At 42.5% G+C, this 20,425-nt stretch overlaps 1 protein-coding gene across 2 annotated transcripts in view; it reads left to right on the top strand.

The window, feature by feature from the left end:
* The window catches only part of CREB3L2 (cAMP responsive element binding protein 3 like 2), an 83,528-nt gene that overhangs the window by 56,081 nt on the left and 7,022 nt on the right, over positions 1-20,425 (top strand). The window contains exons 3-11 of one of the 2 annotated variants that reach the window (XM_082043434.1): positions 2,485-2,651; positions 4,193-4,280; positions 6,094-6,272; positions 6,950-7,096; positions 8,806-8,864; positions 10,221-10,289; positions 17,962-18,061; positions 19,022-19,148; positions 19,831-20,056. In XM_082043434.1, the coding sequence (XP_081899560.1) occupies positions 2,485-2,651; positions 4,193-4,280; positions 6,094-6,272; positions 6,950-7,096; positions 8,806-8,864; positions 10,221-10,289; positions 17,962-18,061; positions 19,022-19,148; positions 19,831-20,056 (1,162 nt within the window). Of the gene's footprint in view, positions 1-2,484; positions 2,652-4,192; positions 4,281-6,090; positions 6,273-6,949; positions 7,097-8,805; positions 8,865-10,220; positions 10,290-17,961; positions 18,062-19,021; positions 19,149-19,830; positions 20,057-20,425 lie in introns of both variants that reach the window. The other variant, XM_082043433.1, reaches the window with a different exon arrangement.

The raw sequence follows: 20,425 nt of genomic DNA, 5'->3' as shown, positions 1-20,425 counted from the left end.
CTTCCAGGGGAGTAAAATGACTGGCTGAAGGCCAGAGTATCTTGCTGCCTTACAGCAGCTGCATCCTCATGATGAGTCTGGGGATTAGAGGTGATAAACATCACAAAGTGCAACCTTAGAGGACATACCCTATTTCACCGGGCACCCACGGCTAGATTTCTCCTTGCATGATGATACAAATCTCAGAAAGTTCAGGGCTAATTGCTTGCTTCACTGGTAGCTCTCATTTATATATAGCCTTCCCTCCCAAAGGGAGTCTAAAGGAGATGACAGATGATAGCACTGCCACCATGTAGCCTGACCCAGAGGTGTGAGAGGCAGCAAGTAGAAGCTCTGCACAACACGATGTGGGGGAGGTTTTGGCAGAAGTTATCCAAAGAGGCATTTGAAAGTTGCATTTGACAAGGCATTCTGGATTTCCAGGCGAAGACAGTACTTTAAAGCTCTTATCGGAATGATCCACACACAGCGAGCTAGAGGGAGTCCACAGATCCACTGAATACTTAATTGCAGTCAGCTGGCAGGGAGCTGCACACTCGTGTTTGTGAGGAGAGAGGTGCAGAGAGGGTTGAAAGAGAGCAGTGTCCTCCCTCCTGAGTTAATATTTAGACGATGCTACCTCTTTTTTCATAAATAATTCTATTTTTATATTTCTGCCTTTCCCATAAAGCTTTGCAAGTGAGCTCTCCAGAAACTTAAATACAGTGTTTAGCTCTCGCTGTACAGTTAATTCTCTGGGCAGAGCTGGGCTCGCTGTTCTTAAGCTTCTGATTACAGGATACGTATTTTTCAGTTTTAAGTCCTTAGTGTGTCTTTACTCAAATTACCTCCTTCCTTGCCAAGCGGTGGAGGTTGGGTCCCACCACAAAGTAATTACTAGCACTGGAGATGTACATACTTCTCCATTCTTCCAGTCACCTAGCTTGTGCCCAGTGCTGTATATGTGTGTGGTCTTAATAGCAAAGACCGCCAGCAGCACGGGGGCTGTAAACCCACTCTTATTTTTGTTACTTGTTTGTAGCTGAATTCGCTTGACATCTCACCGGCATGATACGTCCAGCTGGGTGTTGTGTCAGCCTTGCAGACTGCTGGTGGCACAGCCACAGTGCCCTGGCTGCCTCCCACCATGCTCATGCAGTGTGCAGTTCATTCAAAGCTCTGTTGCTGTTTACTAGCCATGCCGTGTACATGCTTGCTCTCTGCTTTAATTCTGTAAATGCAGTAAATACTCTGTATGAAGGCAGGAGAAAGCTGGGAAAAAGAAGATCCGTGCTCTTTTCTCTTATGTATATTTGGCCTCAAACTCCAGCTGCTTGATTTATGGAAATGCTTCTTACAACTACAGACGAGTTGCGGCAGAGGACTGCACCGTGTGCTCCTGGGATGCAGTACAGCTGATATAGGATGCTCTTCTGCAAGATAAAAGAATTTACGTGACTAAACTCTAGCAATAGAGATGGGAAGTTTTTTAAGGCAGAATCGCAACTGCCAAAAATGCATTTGATTTATATATATATATATATATGTACTTTTTTTTTTTTTTTTTAAAAGTGAGGTGTTTAATAGCATTCCAGAATTGTTTTGAAGGTTGAGTCCTTCTAAGTTCTTGATCCTATATCTTACCTAAGCCCTGGGAGAGTAAGTCCCTTTTTAGCAAACCAAACAGTGGCTGCCTCATGAATAGAAATGGGGAGCTACCAACTTACCATGCCAACCTTCTTCCAGTTCTTGACAGTGCAAGACAAACCTTTCAGCTTTGTCCAGTGAAGAGTTGCACGGCTTTCTCCTGATTAGTGAGCTTGCAGTAAGTGGAGCTAGGGGACAATTCTGCCAACGTGTGTTGCAGGTTTTGTTACTACCAGTCAAAATATGTATCTTGTGCTGTTACTTCCAGAGGCTCTGGGGAGGAGATTAACATGATCACCACGGTTCTGATGCCCTTGTGAAATCATCAAAGCCTTTATCCTCTTTCATACTTACTAAATGAATCCTCGGGGGGAAAATTTTGAAGTTGAGAGTGTGAAAAATCCTTTATTCTTAGAAGTATAATATCACCGCTGCAGCTATTTGATGATTGCAAGTAGTAGAAGGAGCAGAAGTCTGGCTAAATGCTATCTCTACACGGAGGAACAAAACTGAGTCAGCAGGCATTAGCGTATGTAGGACATGGCTCCCTGACTGCTTTACCCAGTGGCTTGTTTAGTCTTGTTCTGCTATGTGTTAGCAGCTTTCGGCAATGTGCAGTGATTAGTGCTCCGTGTCTTTCCTCCCTGCTCCTCTCTGTATCCTGGGGCTAGGATTAGGTTACAGCCCTGCAATGTCTGCATTGACAGAGAGCTGAATAGTAAGGGCAGAGTTTTGTTGATAGACTGAAATGCCTTCTGTGTTTGTTTCCCTTCTCTGGAGGAGGGATGACATTATTTTCATTTGTAGTCTCTCTGTCTCTGACCTAAACATGTGGTGTCCAATTTCCTTCCCTGGCAGGTGACCTGGAAAATGAGGAATGGTGTCTGGGTACAGAGCTGACTCCAGCAGCAATAAAGACCGAGCCAGTGTTGTGTGAAACTTCAGGCCTTGCTCCCTCAGTCAGTCTCACTGTCACGGCCACGTCGCTGGATGGGGAACAATCTGAGCTACAGACGGATGCCCTGGTACATGCAGACTTTCTGTTTTCCTCTCTGCACAATTTGCTACAGATTCTCCTAAAACTCTGCATAACATTGTAGCCTCCTTGATGCCAAAAGTAGTCAACTCAGGGTGCACGCTGGAGTCTGCTTTTATGTTTTTTAGTGTTTGCTGGTGTCCCACTGCTGCTGTAAGAGCTCGTGTTTCAAAACACCTGCATCTTCATGTCTTAGTGGTTGGATGCACAACTTTCTCTTCTATGCTAGTTTTAAAAATACTTAAACAGTTTCTAATGAACCAGTCCCACCAGAATTGACTAACCTATTTGCCCACGCAAACCTGTGACAAGGTAAGTGTCTTTAGTACTGCTGTGCCTTCCCATAATGAGAACAAGACTCCTTGTTTGAAACAACTGGAGAATTACCCTGTTTGCTTGCTAGGTCACTTTGGCCACATCTATGAAGCTCTGACATTTCAAGCTGCTGCTGCTTCCACACCAACCTGCCTCAAAAGGAACATTTGTGATGCCTTTCTGACCACAGCTGGAGCAGCCAGTCAGCATTCTCAAGGGTTTAGTTTGGCTGTGGTTTGGCTCACCAGAGTCCTCTCTCAGTGGAGGAAGAAGCGTGACTGTTCTTAGTCCCTGGGGTGCGATGTCAGTCCAGGCTGGGTGGAGTTCGTATATGCTGAAAATAAATGTTTCCACTTGGATGTGGATCAGAAATATGTGCAACAGAAATTATTTTAAGAGAAACTGAAAAAATTAAACACAAGTCTCCCATAGTCCTCTTCTAGTCTGAATGTCCTTTCCCCGGGATGTGGTCCTGCTGTAGTTTGGGATGCTGTGATTTGCAAATAGCATATTGGGACTAGCTGGTGGCTCATTACCGTTGCACGGATTAGTTACACAGTCTTTTGAGAGAGGTTTTTTGGCAGCAATGAGCACGCTGATGTGCCAGTCTGACTTCCTCAAGCCTGGGACTGCAGCATTCAGGCAGATTCTGGACAACAGCTCGGCTGCCTAATGTCCCAGCCCTGGCCACAGGGCAAGCCAGGTGTCTTCCAAACTCTAGTCAGCCATGACTGTCTCTGTTCCTGCTCCTTCACGCCGTGAAATGAACTTGGGTCTGATGATCTGGTGCTCAGTGACTGACACCTTGCTCTTGCTCTCAGGTGACAATGGTCTTGCACAAGCTCTCTCTTACTGCCAGGAGTGATTGTCTCTGCTCAAGCAGACTGTGCAGTCCAGCAAATTCTAACGGCAGCCCTGTTGCTAAGAGAAGTAATTTGAGTGGGTTGCATGCTGGCTTTCAGTCTGAAATGTCATCTGCAAGGCGTAATCTTTTATTTAGCTAAATATAGTAGTAAGAAAAACCACAGTGGGAGTAGTCAGGTCAATATTATCCATAGCTTGGTTTAGCAAACTGTGAAGCAGTTAAAGCTTTGCCTGTAGCAGAACAGGAGAGGGAAACCTCTCCATTTATGGAGAAGTCATCCTTGCATCCTTCTATTAAGATTTTAAAGATGTGTGCTTTGGGTTTTCATGCTGTTTATTTATCTTTTCTAGATGAAACCACTTGGCCAGAAAGTTCTTCCAGAGATTAAATTGGAGCCCCATGAAGTGGATCAGTTCCTGAACCTCTCTTCTAAGGAAGGTCTGTTAATTACCAATTCAAAATGCAAGGGTGGGAGATAACCAGAATGGTCAATGAATGTACTTTACACTGATTAAATATTTGGCTTCCTCAATCTTTAGGCTGAAGCTGTTGCCTTGTAGGGATTCAGCTTGGACTGCTGAAGAGCCATCCTCTCTTTGACCCATTTATGTGTTTATTTTTCTTTTTTTTTTCTCTTGCTCATCAGAAAGAAAATAATCCCTTTTTTTGTCTATAGCATATTAAAAATTGTACAGTTGCTGGAGGGAGCTTCAATCCTTAAAGTACAGGATTATTTAGGCTAGAAGAGAAATCCATTTGATCGATTTCTCTTTGTAGGCATAGAAAGCATGAAGAGTGGAAACTTTACTGTTTTAACCCTCGATACAAAAGCAATGATGCGAGTTTACATTAAATTAAAAGTTACGGGCATCTGTTTGCAGCATATTAGTTTTAGCAGAGTTTTTAAGAACCACCAGGATCCCTTTGAACTAATCTATAAAAGAGAAAGATGGAGCAATGATCCCTACCCTGAAAGTTAAATGTGGTTTTGTGACACGTAATATGTTAACCCAAGAAAAGTTTGAAAGAGCCAAATATTTGGGCTGAAATTTGAGCAGATAACTGCATCTTGTCTAAGAACATTTGATATTCTGTTAGTGAATTCATTTGTGTAGGTAAATAGAACTGCTCTAGGGAGAGAAGCAAGTAATGTAGCAGGTGGAAAAAGGGAGGCTATCTCTCAAACGAGGGCATAGGTCTGATTGCTCAATTTGTGGGATTAAAGGCCTTGCTGTTTTTTCAGGTGTGTATTTTCTTCTGACAACTACTAGAGTTCAGATGCTAGACAAAAAAGAGCTCATACATAATAGCTATTTTTTGTTACTATTTTTCCTCCTTCCTCCCCCAGTGCCCATTTGATCTTTTCAGCTCAAATTTGCAAAGTACAACAGAAGTGGAAGATGGCAAATTCAACCCTGTATCTTCCTACTCCCAATTTTCATCACTGTAAATTTATCTCGGAGAAAAAATTGACTTAGTTATGGCTGGTTTGGACATCTGCTAAATTGTCCATGTAATATGAGTTGGTGAGACATTGCCCTGTTTCTCTTGGTTCAGACTCATTTGGTCATAAACAGCACTTGGCTTGCCAGTTCTAGCACAGGTTCTTTTGGCTGCAAGTGCACTATAAGTTCACATATGGCCACAGATAGCACAGTGTGAGAGAGGTTCCTGCGATGGTTGCCTGTGCTGTTCCTGTTCCATCAGTACATTAAAGCCTTTGCTGTCACTAGGTTGTCACTTCTTCCCAGCTGTGCCAAACCCAGGTCCTTAGGACGCAGATTATTTCTCTCCTCCCTGTTCGTATAACACCTTGGATGTGATGCCTTCTCTTGAAAAATACTGGTGATTTATTTAATCCACAGCAAGCTTAAGAAAGACTATTGTTTTTGGAGAGAAAGCATACTGGCTCAGAGCCCTTCTGTTAATGTGGTTTCCGAGGGACAGGGGACTTGTACTGGAGGATTATATTAAACCTCAAAGCATTTGGAGAAGAAACTGTAGATAGAAGTGACTGGAGCATATGTGTGGAGCCCTGGTTTGTCTGTTGAACATAAAGATAGCTGCTGAATTTCATTCCTTCTTTGGAGACCTGCATGCTCTGAAAATCTTTCAAGCTGCCATTTTTGCTTCATCCATTTTTTAGCAGACAGTCCTAGCCTTGGAAACTGGGTGGTGGTGGCAGCTCTAGTGGGAATTTGAATTGGAGCCTCAAAACCTTGTGGTCTGTGTCTCTCTTGCCATTTAGCAGTGGATCCTCTGCATTTGCCTCCAACCCCTCCCAGCAGCCATGGCAGTGACTCTGAAGGAGGACAGAGCCCGGCTAGATCGCTCCCTCCTTCAAGTCCAATCCAACTACAAGCCACGGCTAAAGTGACATCACGCACAACTTCAGCGCTCTCCAATTCCCCCCTCCTGACTGCGCCACATGTAAGTTGGGCTGGCTTTTTCTAGCATATCTCTCTCTCTCTTTTGGTTTTTGTTTTTGTTTGTTTGTTTGTTTGTTTTTAATTACTGTTTTTGCCATGGATTTGCTAATTTTCTGTTGTTCTTTAGATTAATCCATCTCTGGTCAAAACTGCAGATCCAGTAGTTCTTGCTCACTGGTCTGCTCTCTCCCCACAGAGAACAGCATGTGCCTCTCCTCTAAGTTGAAACAGGGTTCAACAGTGTTATTAGGTTTCTCCCACCATGGATTGTGTTTTGCATTAGGGCCCAGCCCTACTGGGTTAACCTGTCTCTGGTAGATCTGCATTTGTTCTCTGGTCTTGTCAAAAGACCAGATCTTTTGAGAGGGATTTTCAGTAGTGCTTCTCATTTGTCTCCCTGTTTAAGCCAAGAGAAGTTTTACTGTTGGTCTCAATGTGTTCAGAGCTGGGCCAAGAACAACTGTGTTGAGAGAATCCTGTCCCAAAGGTTCAGTCTCTGCATGGAAGCTAGCTAAAAGGTCTTCCCCTTCTATGCATTCCCAATCACAAGAGGTTGCTGTGTTAGTAAGCAGAGGCCTCTCTAAAGTGGGAGAGCTGCTGCCTCTCTTCCCTAACACCCTTTTCTCTATGGCTGTGTGCACTTGCTGTTATAGTATTTTGTTTCTATGACACTTCCAGAAATTACAGGGGACCGGCCCACTTATCCTGACAGAGGAGGAGAAGAGGACACTGATAGCAGAGGGGTATCCAATCCCTACCAAACTGCCTCTGACAAAAGCAGAGGAGAAAGTGCTGAAGAAAATCCGCAGGAAAATAAAGAACAAGGTAAATGTTAGTTGGCCTCGGTAGGAATTCCAGCTCATCCTTCATTTAAAAAGTCCTGCAACAATTATGCAGTAATGCTCTGTGGTATTGTTGAATGCTTTAAGTTGTCTTTTAATAAAGTGTTTTTCTTTGTTCCTAAACACATCCGTCAAATTATCTGTCACTGTGGCAGTGTGCCTCTGTCTGGGTATTTACCTGAACACATGAACAATAGAGTATTTAGCAAGCAGGGTATCAAGTTGCTGTTGCTTGGCTCCGTTTTAAAAATAGTACAATCCCACCCTTATGGCAAGCAAAGACCTCTGTATTCTTTCTGTGCTGATTAAGGTGTTATTTTCCATTGATTCATGTTTTAAAATATGACTGTGTATTTCAGTGCCTTCGTCTTTTGATCACTGAATTCCAAGACCTTTAAATGAATGGTTGATACCAAGGCTGTGAAATACCTTATGAGTCTTTTCTTTCTTCCAACAAGGGGAAGAACCTAGTGATAGGGAGGAAAGCATTTTTTTTTTTCAGACCTGACCAGCTCACTTGTTCTAGAGGATATTAGCACATCTTTGAAGGTTAATGCATTCTGTTATTGGTTTTGCAGACACTGGAGTAAATTTGCCCACACTAAATTGGAATTTGGTCTTGTAGTATATTTTTTCAAGATTTTTGGAAGTGACTTTGTGCATTTAATGTACCATTTTCTTATAATCATAGTAATTTATATTGGAAAGTATCTCTGGATCCTTTGGTCCAACTCTTTGCTTTGAAAGCAGGGTCAACTTGGAGCAAGTTGCTCAGGGACTTGTCCAGTCACATTTTACTGTCTCAGAGGGTGATGAATCCCCAGCATCTCTGGGCAACCTGTTCCCATATCAGGCCACTCTTGTGGTAAAAGAAAATAGATAGAATTGTTAATGCCTAATTGGAATTTCCTGTGTTGCAACTTGTATTTGATGCCTCTTACCATTTTGCTGTAAGCTTCTGAGAAGACTCTGACATCACCTTTGCTACACAAGATAGTTGAAGATAGCAATAGAATTCCTTCCTTAGCCTTCTCTGCTTAAAGCTGAGCAAACCTGGCTTTCTCTGCCTTTCCTGATGTGTCATGTGCTCCAGCATGCTTATTATAGCAGTCGTCCTCCTCTGGGCTTGCTTCTGTACATCCAAAATTATTTCAGAGCTACAAACTGTACATTGTACTCAACTATAGTCTTGCAGGCACTGAATAGAGGGAAAGAACCATTTATCTCAACCTGCTAACTACGCTCTTGTTAATGTAGACTCAGATCTAGCTGACCATCTTTGCTACGGGGCATATTGCTGACCTATGTCTGACTTGTTCTTCATCAAGACATGCAAGTCTTTTTCTACAAAGCTGCTGTCTAGCACATGGATGGGCTTTTCCTCTGCCAGATGCAGAACATTGTCCTGAGATCACCTTTTAGTGTTTGTCCTAGGCTATTCTTTCCAGATAAAACTGATTTACTTTAAGGTTATTTGGTAAGAGCAAGGAATGATCTTTTTCCTACTACTGAGAGGAGCAGTCTTGCTTCAGGATGTGAAAACAGACCAAGTCAGTGCTTTGCTTACCAGGAATAGAAGTGAGAACAGCACAGAGACTTGAATCTAATAACATCAGGGCTTTTTACCAGTTTATTAGTTGCTTTATTTTTTTTCTATGCAAATATTTGGTGTTTTTCTTCCTTTTTCCTTAGATCTCTGCCCAGGAAAGTAGAAGAAAAAAGAAAGAATACATGGACAGCCTGGAAAAAAAGTAAGCCAGCCTCCTTCCTGTTTCAAGCAGGCCAATAGCACTGGTTGCCGGACTGGGAAGGGATCCAACTGTTGATGCTGGGACTGTTTTGTGCACAGAGTGCCAGCTGCCATCTCGTGGTTGTGTCTGAGAAAAGGCCTTTCTTCTGGTTTCTGCTTGTACGTGCACTGGGCTGCTGCATACATAGCTGTGTCTACCTCCAGCACGTCGCTAACGTGCCAACAAAGATTTCAGACCTTAAATAAGGCAAAACCCATCTGCTGTCAGCCTCCCCCTCATGCAAGTCTGTTGGCTTTGTGTGTAGGCAACGTCCAGGGAAAGGTGGATTCAGAGCAAATATATTCTGTCTTCTAGTGCAGATGGAGACAGAAATAGGGAGTGGGTGAGTCAAGACTGCCTGGGAAAATAAGCAGGACTCAGGAAAACAGCATGTGACCCATTGATTTCCTTTAGAGGGAAGGAGCCAAACTCCCAGTTAGTGATTTATATCCCAAGTTAATCTTTATTCCAACAGACAAGTATTCCAGTATTTCTCTTATGTATTTCACCAGATGGATCTGTTAAATGTCTTCTACCATCTTTGGTGATATCCTTCTTGTAATTTCCTTTTTTTCTTCTTATCTCTTTATGGATGAGTCTTGCTTTCTCAGAGTTGCTCTGGTGAAAGTCCACCATATACATACAGATACCAAAGCTATTTCCCTTTACCTTTTTCCTTCTAGAAGCTATTTCAGCTGGTCATGTTTGTCTTTTTAGGAGCCATCTATTTTTACTTGGGCCTCTTATGTGGCATGCCATATGATAACCAACTTTAGTTTAGGGGGTTTCCAGGAGCAGTATGGAAGTGATCACTCTCTTGGAAATGAATACTCTTCACACCTGAAATTCGAGGATCTGATTTCAGAAGCATAGCATTCGCTAGATTGCTTGGTGCCTCATCCTAGGAATGAAATGCAGACATTGAAAACCTTTGCACAAAATACTTGCTAATGGCATAAATACAGCATGTTCTGTAACTTTAAAAGTATCTGTCCCATGGCCTGATGCACAGAGAAAGTCTGAGCAGGGTCTTTGCTGTTGCTGTTGCTGTTTCAAGAGGCAAAAAGTAGTTACAGCCCATCCTGAGTGAGCCACACCTGCTGGGGTGTAGTTGAGCACTGTAAGCAGGTGCTCCACAGGGAGTAGTATCTTTTGCAATATCTTTTACACCATGAAGTATGATTAAAGATTATGACTAAAGCTCATTGGTATAACTTTTCATTAAGTGTAGGCAAGACCACAGACATCTCTGTGAAAGCAAGTTTAATAAATGATTGATTTTTTACATTCCTCTTTCTTTTCTTGTGCTATCTCCAGAGTTGAAACTTGTTCAAATGAAAATAGTGAGCTGCGTAAGAAGGTTGAAGTCCTGGAGAATACCAACAGGTAATGTATGAAGGGAATAAAACAAAACTGTAGCATGATATTACAGTGAAAAATTAAAATCTGGAAGTTAAGAGATTGCTTGAAATGTGATAGCTGTATCTGGTCTGGTTATTGTCAAAGAAAGATGAAGAAGGCCAGTTATTGTGACTGCAGTGTGATCTAACACATAGAGGCTTTAATGTAAGGTCTTATACTATCTCCCTAGCCTGTGGTGTGCTTGGAAAACCTTCTAGTACTCTTATTTGTGTTCTTCCACTGCACAAGGAAACATGATTAGTGATACATAGCAAACTAAAAACTACAGCCCAACTCTCCAGATTGTCTTTATTTAGTGAAAGACTGTTTTGACAGGAGACCTTGACCTGGAGCATGAGACATCCAGAAATTACAGCGCTGAAGAGTCATTATTAATTCCTTGTGAACTAACATGTCATTGCAATTATTGTGCACCCTTCTAACCACCTCACACCCCAGGATTTCCTTCATTTAGAGGGAGAAAATCAACTTCATGTTTCTTCATTTCTGAAGAAGTGGGTGCCTCAGTGCTGGCTTTCTCAAAGGACACATGGCAGAAAATGTTTGATAGCTAAGCTTTTAATCTAATGTTAGCTGAGAGTGGAATTGCATTTAAAAATCTCCATCATGGATCGTGCTCCGAGTGTTCTCAAATGATGGCAAATTCCAATGAGTAGGTACTAGATAAGTCCACTGTTAACACCTTCTAGTTAGAGGCATTTGTCGTGATGGTTGAATATTAGCATTGAACATGATGGTAGCACTGAAGTGTGGGAGGAGGCTGGGTTTTGAAGATAAGACCCACAATCACGAAAAATGGCCCTAGAGCTTTTCTGGCAGCCAATGTATTGCTAATTGAGTGACATGTGTTGTTTCTAATCTCCGGATCCAATCTCTAATTTCATGGAGCCAGACCCTGTAGCACTGCAATTTGCTGGAGAGTCTCCCACACACTGCTCATGCATAAAGACATCTGCTGCTTGTTTGAAGAGAGCCAAGCCATTTCTGTGCCTCCTGTAGCTTCCTCCAGGGCTTTTACATAAAAGAACCAGGAATCGTTCTGTAGGTGTGGAGTAGGATTTTCTTTCCCAGGATCTGTCCCAGGAGGTGCTGAAGCCAGCTGCTCTAAGGAAAGGTGCAGCTGTGGATGAGCTACTCAGGGACAAGAAGTTGTCAAGCCTAGAGTTGTTCTCCCCAGTTCATATAAATTTAGCCAGCTTTTTCCATCTTGGAGTTATTGTGGATGCGATCATGAGAACAGGTTTATTGGTATTGTCTGTTCTTTAAACAGGACCTTTAGCATCCTCTTTATTATTTGATGATCTTAATTCTCGCATGCTAAATGTTCTAAAAATATTTAGTGAACTGATATTATCTCTGAATCCTTCATACTTTGCGCATGTGGGATGAGTTGCCTTGTTTTCTTCCCTCTGCAGTAGCATTGATATTGATTTGTAATCTCCTGCAGAGAAGCAGATGTTCCTGACCCTCTGCACAGAAATTCTTGCAATTCATGGTGATGCTGTTTTGGCTATTTAGATACAAACTGTACCTAAAATCTGTTAAGGCTTCAAATTGAAGTATTGAGAAATTTCTGAAAGTGCCTGTTTTCATCAAGCCTGAGTTACATAACATACCACGTTATGGGTTTTTTTCACCTTAGCCCCAAAGAGCCACTTTTCTTATTTATTGTATAATTGTGCAACTGTCTCATTCAGAGAATGTTTCCAGGACTTTGTTTAATGTACATTATCCATTTCGTATGGTGTATTGAGAATGTCTGGTTTTCTCAGTGGTATTTGCACAGAGCCTTGATATGGCATCCAGAAACTGACCAAATGTTTCAGAAATTGTCCTCACAGCATCCTACAGCTGGTACTTCCATCTCCTGTGTACAGTCAGGAATCAAAGTTCAAAGCAGTGATGGTCAAAATTATGCAGTGTCAGTTTATTTTTGGATATCCAAATTTAAATGTTTAGGACTTTATTTCTCAAAATCCCTAGCACACAGTTATACACACATGTACCTTACTTAATATTCCCAAAGCAGAGCCCCAGTTGACTTTAACTTTAAATTGGGGTGTTCAAAGCAGTAAAAACTGAAGATGTTGTTGAAGGTCTTCTCTAAAAATAGACCTACAAACATCAGAGCTGTTTTCTCATTGTGAAAAATTCTAAGAGTGCAAGAAAGATAACAGGAAAATAAGAGCAGTGATTACCTGTAAAAATGTTGATGCATTAAGTGTGGATGAAGGCAAACTTGGGTTTTTACCTTGTTGGAAGATTGGGCTATCGCTGCTTAGCTAACAGTTCATGCACATGTATGTGCTGTTAGTCAGTATCATGTTTTTATAGTCTGGCTAGAATTGAGAAGAACTGAAGGGCAATTTCCAAAACACAACTGTTGTACAGCAGAGTTTCTTTTCAGTAGGTGCAATCAGTTTTTTAGAGCATGTTATTCTATATATAGAACACATTTTTCACAGATACATACCTAAGGCTTTAGGGAAACCCTTCTTGCATTTAACAATCTGGCTCCAAACCATGGAAACACTAGAATTTCTTGTGGTAAAAATGTTCCTACATTATTCTCAGTAACATGAACAAATTTAGAAGAATCTTCCCCAAGGGCCTGCCTTTGCCTGAAATTCTGGATCTGAAAAGATGTAATGTAAAAGATGCAGATGTGGTCAAGTTCTTTGCATCCAGAGCATCTCCCTTGACATTTATGCATCTTAAAATGCAAGGCAGGAGTCTGGAGATCAGGATACAGGGGAGTTTTTAATTCTCATTACTCTTAGTGGGTGACTGCAGCATTTTTGGCATCTTTAGTATTAGAACACTAGCATATGTTTCCTCTCCTAATTTATGTGACTCAGTCACTTAAAAGAAACGCATCCAAGTTCCTTTCTAAGCAGGTTTCTCAAAACTAAGGAAGCACATTATTACATGAGTATGTGTCCTATAGCCACAAGTGTGCCAGGCTCTCATTGGTTTCAGTAGCATCTGAATATGTGGGGTGCTACTGTCTCAAAAAGCACAGGGTGTGAGAGGAATGGGTGGCTGGGCCCAAATAGTTGTGGTGAACAGAGCCAAATCCAGCTGGTGACTGGTCACGAGTGGAGTTCCCCAGGGCTCAGTATTGGGGCCACTTCTGTTTAATCTCTTTATCAAAGATTGGGACAAGGGGATTGAGTGCCCCCTCAGTAAGTTTGCAGATGACACCAAACTGGATGGGAGTGTTGATCTGCTGGAGGATACAATGGCCATACAGAGGGATCGGGACCAGCTGAGGCAAATTCTATGAGGTTCTACAAGACCAAGTGCCAGGTCCTGCACTTGGGTCACAACAGCCCCAGGCAGCACTACAGGCTTGGGGAAGAGTGGCTGGAAAGCTGCCTGGTGCAAAAGGATCTGGGGGTGTTGATTGACAGATGGCTGAACATGAGTCAGCAGTGTGCCCAGGTGGCCAAAAAGGCCAACAGCATCCTGGCTTGTGTCAGGAATAGTGTGGCCAGCAGGACTAGGAAAGTGATCGTCACCTGTACACAGCACTGGTGATGCCACACCTCAAATACTGTGTTCAGTTTTGGGCCCCTCACTACAAGAAAGACATTGAGGTGCTGGAGAGAGTTCAGAGAAAGGAAACAAAGCTGGTGAAGGATCTGGAGCACAAGTTTGATGAGGAGCGGCTGAGGGAACTGGGGCTGTTTAGCCTGGAGAAAAGGAGGCTGAGGGGAGACCTTGTTGCTGTCTACAACTATCTGAAAGGAGGTTGTAGCAAGATGGGTGTCAGTTTCTTTTCCCAGGTAGCAAGTGATAAGACAAGTGGAAAATGGCCTCAAGTTGCACCAGGGGAGGTTCAGATTGGATATTAGGAAAAACTAGTTCATGGAAAGGGTTGTGAAGCACTGGAACAGGCTGCCCAGAGAAGTGGTGGAGTCACCATCTCTGGAGGTGTTTAAAAGCTGTAGAGATGAGGTTCTTAGGGACACGGGTTAGTGCTGGAGTTGGGGTAGTGGTTGGACTCGACGATCTTGAGGTTCTCTTCCAATCAAAATGATGCTATGGTTTAGTGCCAGGGTAGGCTAATGGTTGGACTCTATGATCTTCAGGGTCTTCACTGATTTGCATGGCTGTTCCTTTATTTGAGGCTGTTAAAGCCATTTTACCGAGTCATTTTCAAGGAGTGAATGATCTGCATTTAAGCTTCAGTGAGATATCTTGCACTTCACTTAAGACCAGTCTTATTATAGTTGAAAATGTGGCAGCCCTAGAGCAAGTGACTCCTTGTTCTCAAAGCAGCAGGGTAGTGTTTTTATGCTGGAACATCTTTGATGAAATTTGCTGGGTTTTTACTCTGTAAGTCTAATTGTGGATTTTTCTTTCTGCTTTAAGGTATTCTGGTCTTTCAGTGAAAACCTTTACTTGAGACTTACTCTTCTACAAATAGGACAGGCAGAGAAAGAATCTGTGTATAGAGATGGCAGACAGAGTAATTTTTCTCTCTCCTTATCGAAAGTAGTTTTTTTGTTACTCTCTAAGTAGATAAATTCGCTGAAAAATCTTGATCAAAATAAACAGTGTTTGGTGTCTCCTAGAAGCTGTCTTTTTGTTTGTTTAAATAGATGTTGGATTTTAAACATAGACATTGAACTGAGGAAGCCTCCCAGGTGGCTAGGTCCTGGAGTGACAAATTTCCTCTCCTTAATCAATCTGTCACTGGAAGCAGAGGGGATGCCTTGACTTGTTCCTTACTTTGGTGGTGAAAGGGACTCGTCTGAAGATGAATAGGTGAATGTGCACACAAAAACAAGACATCACAGGCAGAGTGAATTTTGCTGGCAGTGTGTGGAAGGGGGAGCAGGAGTCTTCAGTCACTTTGCAGCTTTCCTAAGAGGTGCTTCCATTGGCAGGGAAAAGCGTGAAAGTACGTTCGCACCTCCTACGGAGGTGACCCTCTAATTGAATATCACTGGGAAATGTGTCAGACACAATGAAAATAATCCCTGTGGGTGCAAACCCCCTTATGCACACTACCTTGGGATTTTATTTTCTCCTGTTAGGACTTAGCCACAGGCAGTGTGTTTCCCTAAAAGCATTTGTGGCCTTCCTGCTGCTATTTAGAGGGAGCATCTTCTTTTAACGTAAGCTGTTGCTCTATAGAACAGAGAGCTGCTCCTTTCCCTTCTCAGTCCAGGCCATCCTTGCAGCTGTCCAATAACAACGAAGGCAGCTTTTGCATGGGAAAGGAGACCTTTTGACCTTGGAATCTGGTCTTCCACCATGCCAGGGTCAAGTAGAGAATAAAAGCACCAAGGAGTGCCCATTTTGGCAGGGGCCAGGATAAACTGATATCCTCTCTGAACAAACAAACTTAATACTTGCCTTGGCTCTTGCTCTTAGTTTGAAGATGCACCGGTAGCCTGGCCGCTCACAACACTGAGTCCTTGTCTGCCGAGAAGGCAACAGTAGCTCTGCTCAAACAGATAATGACTTGGAGGAGAAAGACATTTTACATTAAGGTAGTTGGTAAACAAGGTGGGTGATGAATCTTCCTCCGTGTGTACAGCAGACCTCAGAATACCTGCCTAATTATACTTTCCAAAAAGAGAATGTTTTGGAATCAGCTCGCTGGGCCCACTCTGCCCAGCAGGTTTTTTTAATTGGACACAAAAAGGCAGAGATGAGCAAAATGAGGAGAACTGCCTCTTCTCTGTTGATTTCCTCACCAGCCATTAGCTGTTTTCTCACTGACGCCTCCACAAAAAGTGGTAAGAGTGATCAGCATTTCAAGGATTCTGCTGCTGCTGCCAGCCCCCGAGCTGATGAGGAGGAAGAGAGCTCCTTCCTCCTCGCTCCACAGAGCTGTTCTGTGTCAAGCCCTGTGACTCAGTCCCGAACCGGGGGAAAAATTTAGTCTTCTGCAACAGCACAGAAATTTCAGGGTTAAAAAGGCATTGCTTTATAGTGTATATGTATAGTGCCTAGGGTGGCAACGCTGTATACAGCACGTTCTGTGCTGGAAAATGATATGTGTCATGTATGCAAGTCTTTGCAAACCCTAGGCCATGTAGTGGATGGGAGGAAGAGGTGAGGAAAGATGCAGAAGGGAGCAGGGAATTAGGATGGTCTCATTTACATGATGGACAGTGTTTTAATCTCTTAATTTACCTGTGGTCTCTGTAATAGTGAATAAAGGACCGAATTAGACTAATCACTTTCTTTTTTTAAATAATGAGTTGCAGAATAAACCATGCTCTCAAGAGCACGCGAGACATCCTTCCCTAATAAGTTGAGAAGGATTTTCTGGCCCAGATAAATCTGTGCTGTGAGGATGCCTTGTGCTCATTTCAGAATGCATACCTGAAGTCCTTGAATTCATTAAACCCTAATTAGCAGTGAGCATTGATGATTAAAAAAAATCTGTAATAATAGGCAGACAAGTGTATATTGAGCTGTGAAGGCACCTCTGGGTCTGTCCTACAATTAGCTTTTAGCCAGTTTGATCTTAAAATAATCCTTCTATTTTCTCTGACATCCTAACCTTGCCTCTTGCTCTAGCATTTGACGTCACAGCCTCCAAAGCTTTGGTCTGGAGTGTTGTGGGGGTTACCCTCTACACTAGATTGTGAGACTTACAGGAGAAACGAAAAGTAAAACTGGAAACAAACAGCAAAGTTAACATTCAGATGCAAATTATACTATATTTGATTGTGTCTAGGGCAAGTATTTGGATTACTCCTTATTTGTTAAAAAGCTTTAATGAAAACAAAAGAAAACTGCTGTGATAACCCTATATCAATCATTCTTTGAGATAATTTCCCATGTAAATTACTAGTATCCTAACTGTAGTCATTGATGATGATACAGCAAAAGTAAAATAGCCAGAAAGACAGAAAACCTTCCTGGTCTGGGACTGTTGACTCCAAGGAGAACAGAATTGCCGTCACAGTTGGGAGCTCTTTGTGGCTGGGACTTCTGAAAGATACAGGCAGAGTAGCCACTTCAAGCATCTGTGATTTTTGTCAGCTCCTGAAGGATTTAGCAAATTGCAATAAAATGCTTTATTTAATAAATGAATTTATAAGAAATGAAGTCTGTGCCTATGTCTAGCTTTAAGACCTTCTCTTTGAAAATGGTCCAGCATGTGGTCCAAACCACTGTACAGCAAGTTTTCAGAAAAAGGAGGTAGCTGTATACCTTTACCACCAGCCAGAGCAGCTATAAACTTACTTCTGTACCTTTTCACATAATGGTGAAACTCCTACTGAATTCATGATGCAGAACCAGGTTGTATCTGCATCTAGTCACTTGTATATAGAGTAATTTCAGTTGTTTGTACACTTACCAGAATTGTTTCTTGTAGAAACACTGGAAGTACAGGTTTTATTTACAAGAATCTTCTGAAAGTGCTGAAGAAGTAATTGTTCAGGGAGATCAGTTGAGGGAAAGCCAAAAAATCTTTTTGAAAGATTCAGTGCTAATACATGAAAAATCTTATAAAACTAAATCATTCCTAGCTAGTAACCTCGAGAGGAGGACTTTAATGATCTGTGCCTTGTCATAAATGCTGTATTATTGCCAGGTGCGGAATATGAAGCAAAACGCTGTTTAATCAGCAAGTAGATGCTTATCTGTTGTCTTTGCTTTCCAGAACGCTTCTGCAGCAGTTGCAGAGACTCCAAGCCATGGTTGCTGGGAAAGTGTCACGTTCATGTAAGGCAGCTAGCACACAGACAGGGACCTGTCTTATGGTGAGTGTCCCTAAAGCTGAGAATTGTAGGGGAATGAGAATCTTTTCCCACTGCTCAAAGGCATATCCCTTTTTCTGCGAAACCCCTCACTTGCAAGTTCTCAGCTTGGGAAACCTCTCTTCAAAATTTGGCAATGAATTTTGAGGTTGGTGAGACTCCTGGCTGATGAAGATTAATGGTGGTAGGAAGGCATTAAATTCTGGAGGAGACTGGGCCTGTGCTTTTGATTGAATGCTGCAGTGATGAAAGAAGGAACACTGCTCCTCTGAGTGACCTGTTTTATTATTTTCTACAATATTGTATGTGAGAAATCATGTCTAGAGTTGTAAAATGAAAACAATGGTGACCTTTGGAGCCCAATTCTTTTGATATCAGTAAAAATAAACTTGTTCATCCAAATAAAAATATGATTAAGGCTATAAATCTTCCTCTGGCCTATTTCAATAATAGTAGGCAGGATAAGAAAAGGATTAGAATGAAACATTTCCTTTTTCCCTCCTTACACTCAGCCAGCAAGTACTCTTTATACTAGTGCTGTAAATTGATGGAAATAATTTTCAAGGCCTGAGTTGTTCACCTAGTCTGCCAGCCCCTCTATCGCTTTGAAGCAAGACTGAGGCGAGCAGCAAAAATAACCCTGGAAATTCCCAACAGCATCTATAAAACACACGTGGTGGTTGTGTCTGCTTTTCAGCTTTGGGAGTAAATAAGGCTACAGGCAAAATGATGGCAGACATTGAAAAAAAAAAACCTCCAGCATTGAAATCTGCCCTTTAAAACACAGCATTTCTGTTGCATATGTACCTTTACTAAAAGACACTGTATGCAGTGATTGAAATAGCCTCAAATGATTTGTTTTAAAAAAGTATCAGATGTGCTTTGTGTTGATTCTTAGTTTTGATGTGCACGTGTGGACCAAGGGCTAGTGCACTTACCTCTTCTGCATCCTCCCTTTGCCAGATGGTGGTGCTGTGCTTTGCAGTAGTTTTTGGCAGCTTCTCTGAGAGCTATGGGCCGTATCCTTCTGCTACAAAGATGGTGTTGCCCAGGCAGCATTCCTCGCCAGAGTCCTACACAGACTCCATTGGTAAGTGGCAACTGTCCCAGTCTTGCTCCCTGCTTGGTTGTGCTTTGACACTTGTTTTCCACCCTCATCCCTAACCCCCTCCTCAAGCACCTCTTGCTTTTCTGCTCCTCAACAGGTCACTCTGTGATAAACCTGTGTCTTTTGAAGGATAGCTTGGCAAGCTCTTTGAGTGGCAGAAGGCTTTATATCCATAGGCAAAGCCTTTTCCCACTAGCCTGCATGGTACTGCTGTTTAAAGCAGTTTCGTTTCTGTTTGTGGAGCTAAAGCTAGTGATCTGTAAAAGGTAGCAGGATTTCTACTTGGTAGCAAATGTTCACACTGTTAAAATGTGCAACTGATTTTGTCTGGTGCGTCTTTTGGCAGTGTCAACAAAGAGTCCAAGGGCTGAGTGGGAAACTGTTAGTATTATATACCCATAATGAACCAGTTGTTTTCAATATGTATTATCGAAGCGATTGTTTCATTTTGTTCTTGTTTTGTGAATAATTCAGTGCTTTTTGATCCCTACCTGGACCATTACTGTGGTATCTTTCCTCAGCTATCAAATTACAAGTTAATCACTATGAAAACACCTTTGCGGCTCCAGTTCTGCTCTGATGGCTTCCATTTCTTTAAATGACCAGGGCCATTTTCCGAGCTGCCTGTTCCTCATCTCTTCTTGCCTTCTGTCTTTGTATGCAGTGAGGTCAAGGAGTCTGCTAATTTATGAAGAGCCTCATCAACTGGAGGAGTCATCAAGCCCGATCTCCTTTGCAGATCGCAATGACAGGCAAGCAGACACCTCCAAGTACACAGCGCTGTCCCTGGAGGCCGTGCCAGGGACACCGCAGGATGATATCATGCAGTTCACAATAGCCAACGAGACGAGGCTGGAGAAATCGGTGCTGCTGGGCCTGCAGCAGCACAGGTAAGTCTAGGGTGAGCTGCTTGTCACAGAGGTGTTGGGCATCACTGTCATTTGTTCCTGGAGACCAGAAGTAAGACTAGGGGGCTCAGCTGTGCTGGGCACTGTGAGACATGAAGTAAGAGTTTGGTCTCTATCTGGAGAGCTTATAGGCAAAGTTATTGTTACTCTGGAGAAGCGGTTGCAACAATATTATAGTAATATAGCTACCAAACTTGGTGCTTCTGCCAGAAACCTGACACTTGTAAGACTGTTAGTTGTGCCTACCCACTTCTTTAAGCACTTAACTTCTGTGTCTCCTAAAGGAATAAACTTTTGCCAGTTGGGTGGAAGCGTGAGGCTGTGACTCACTGGGCTTTCTATGAGGTTATG

This window comes from Streptopelia decaocto, assembly GCF_964273445.1.
Source record: "Streptopelia decaocto genome assembly, chromosome: 1".
Taxonomy (NCBI): domain Eukaryota; kingdom Metazoa; phylum Chordata; class Aves; order Columbiformes; family Columbidae; genus Streptopelia; species Streptopelia decaocto.
The sequence above is the reverse complement of the archived record's forward strand: the minus strand, read 5'-3'. Positions and strand labels throughout refer to the sequence as shown.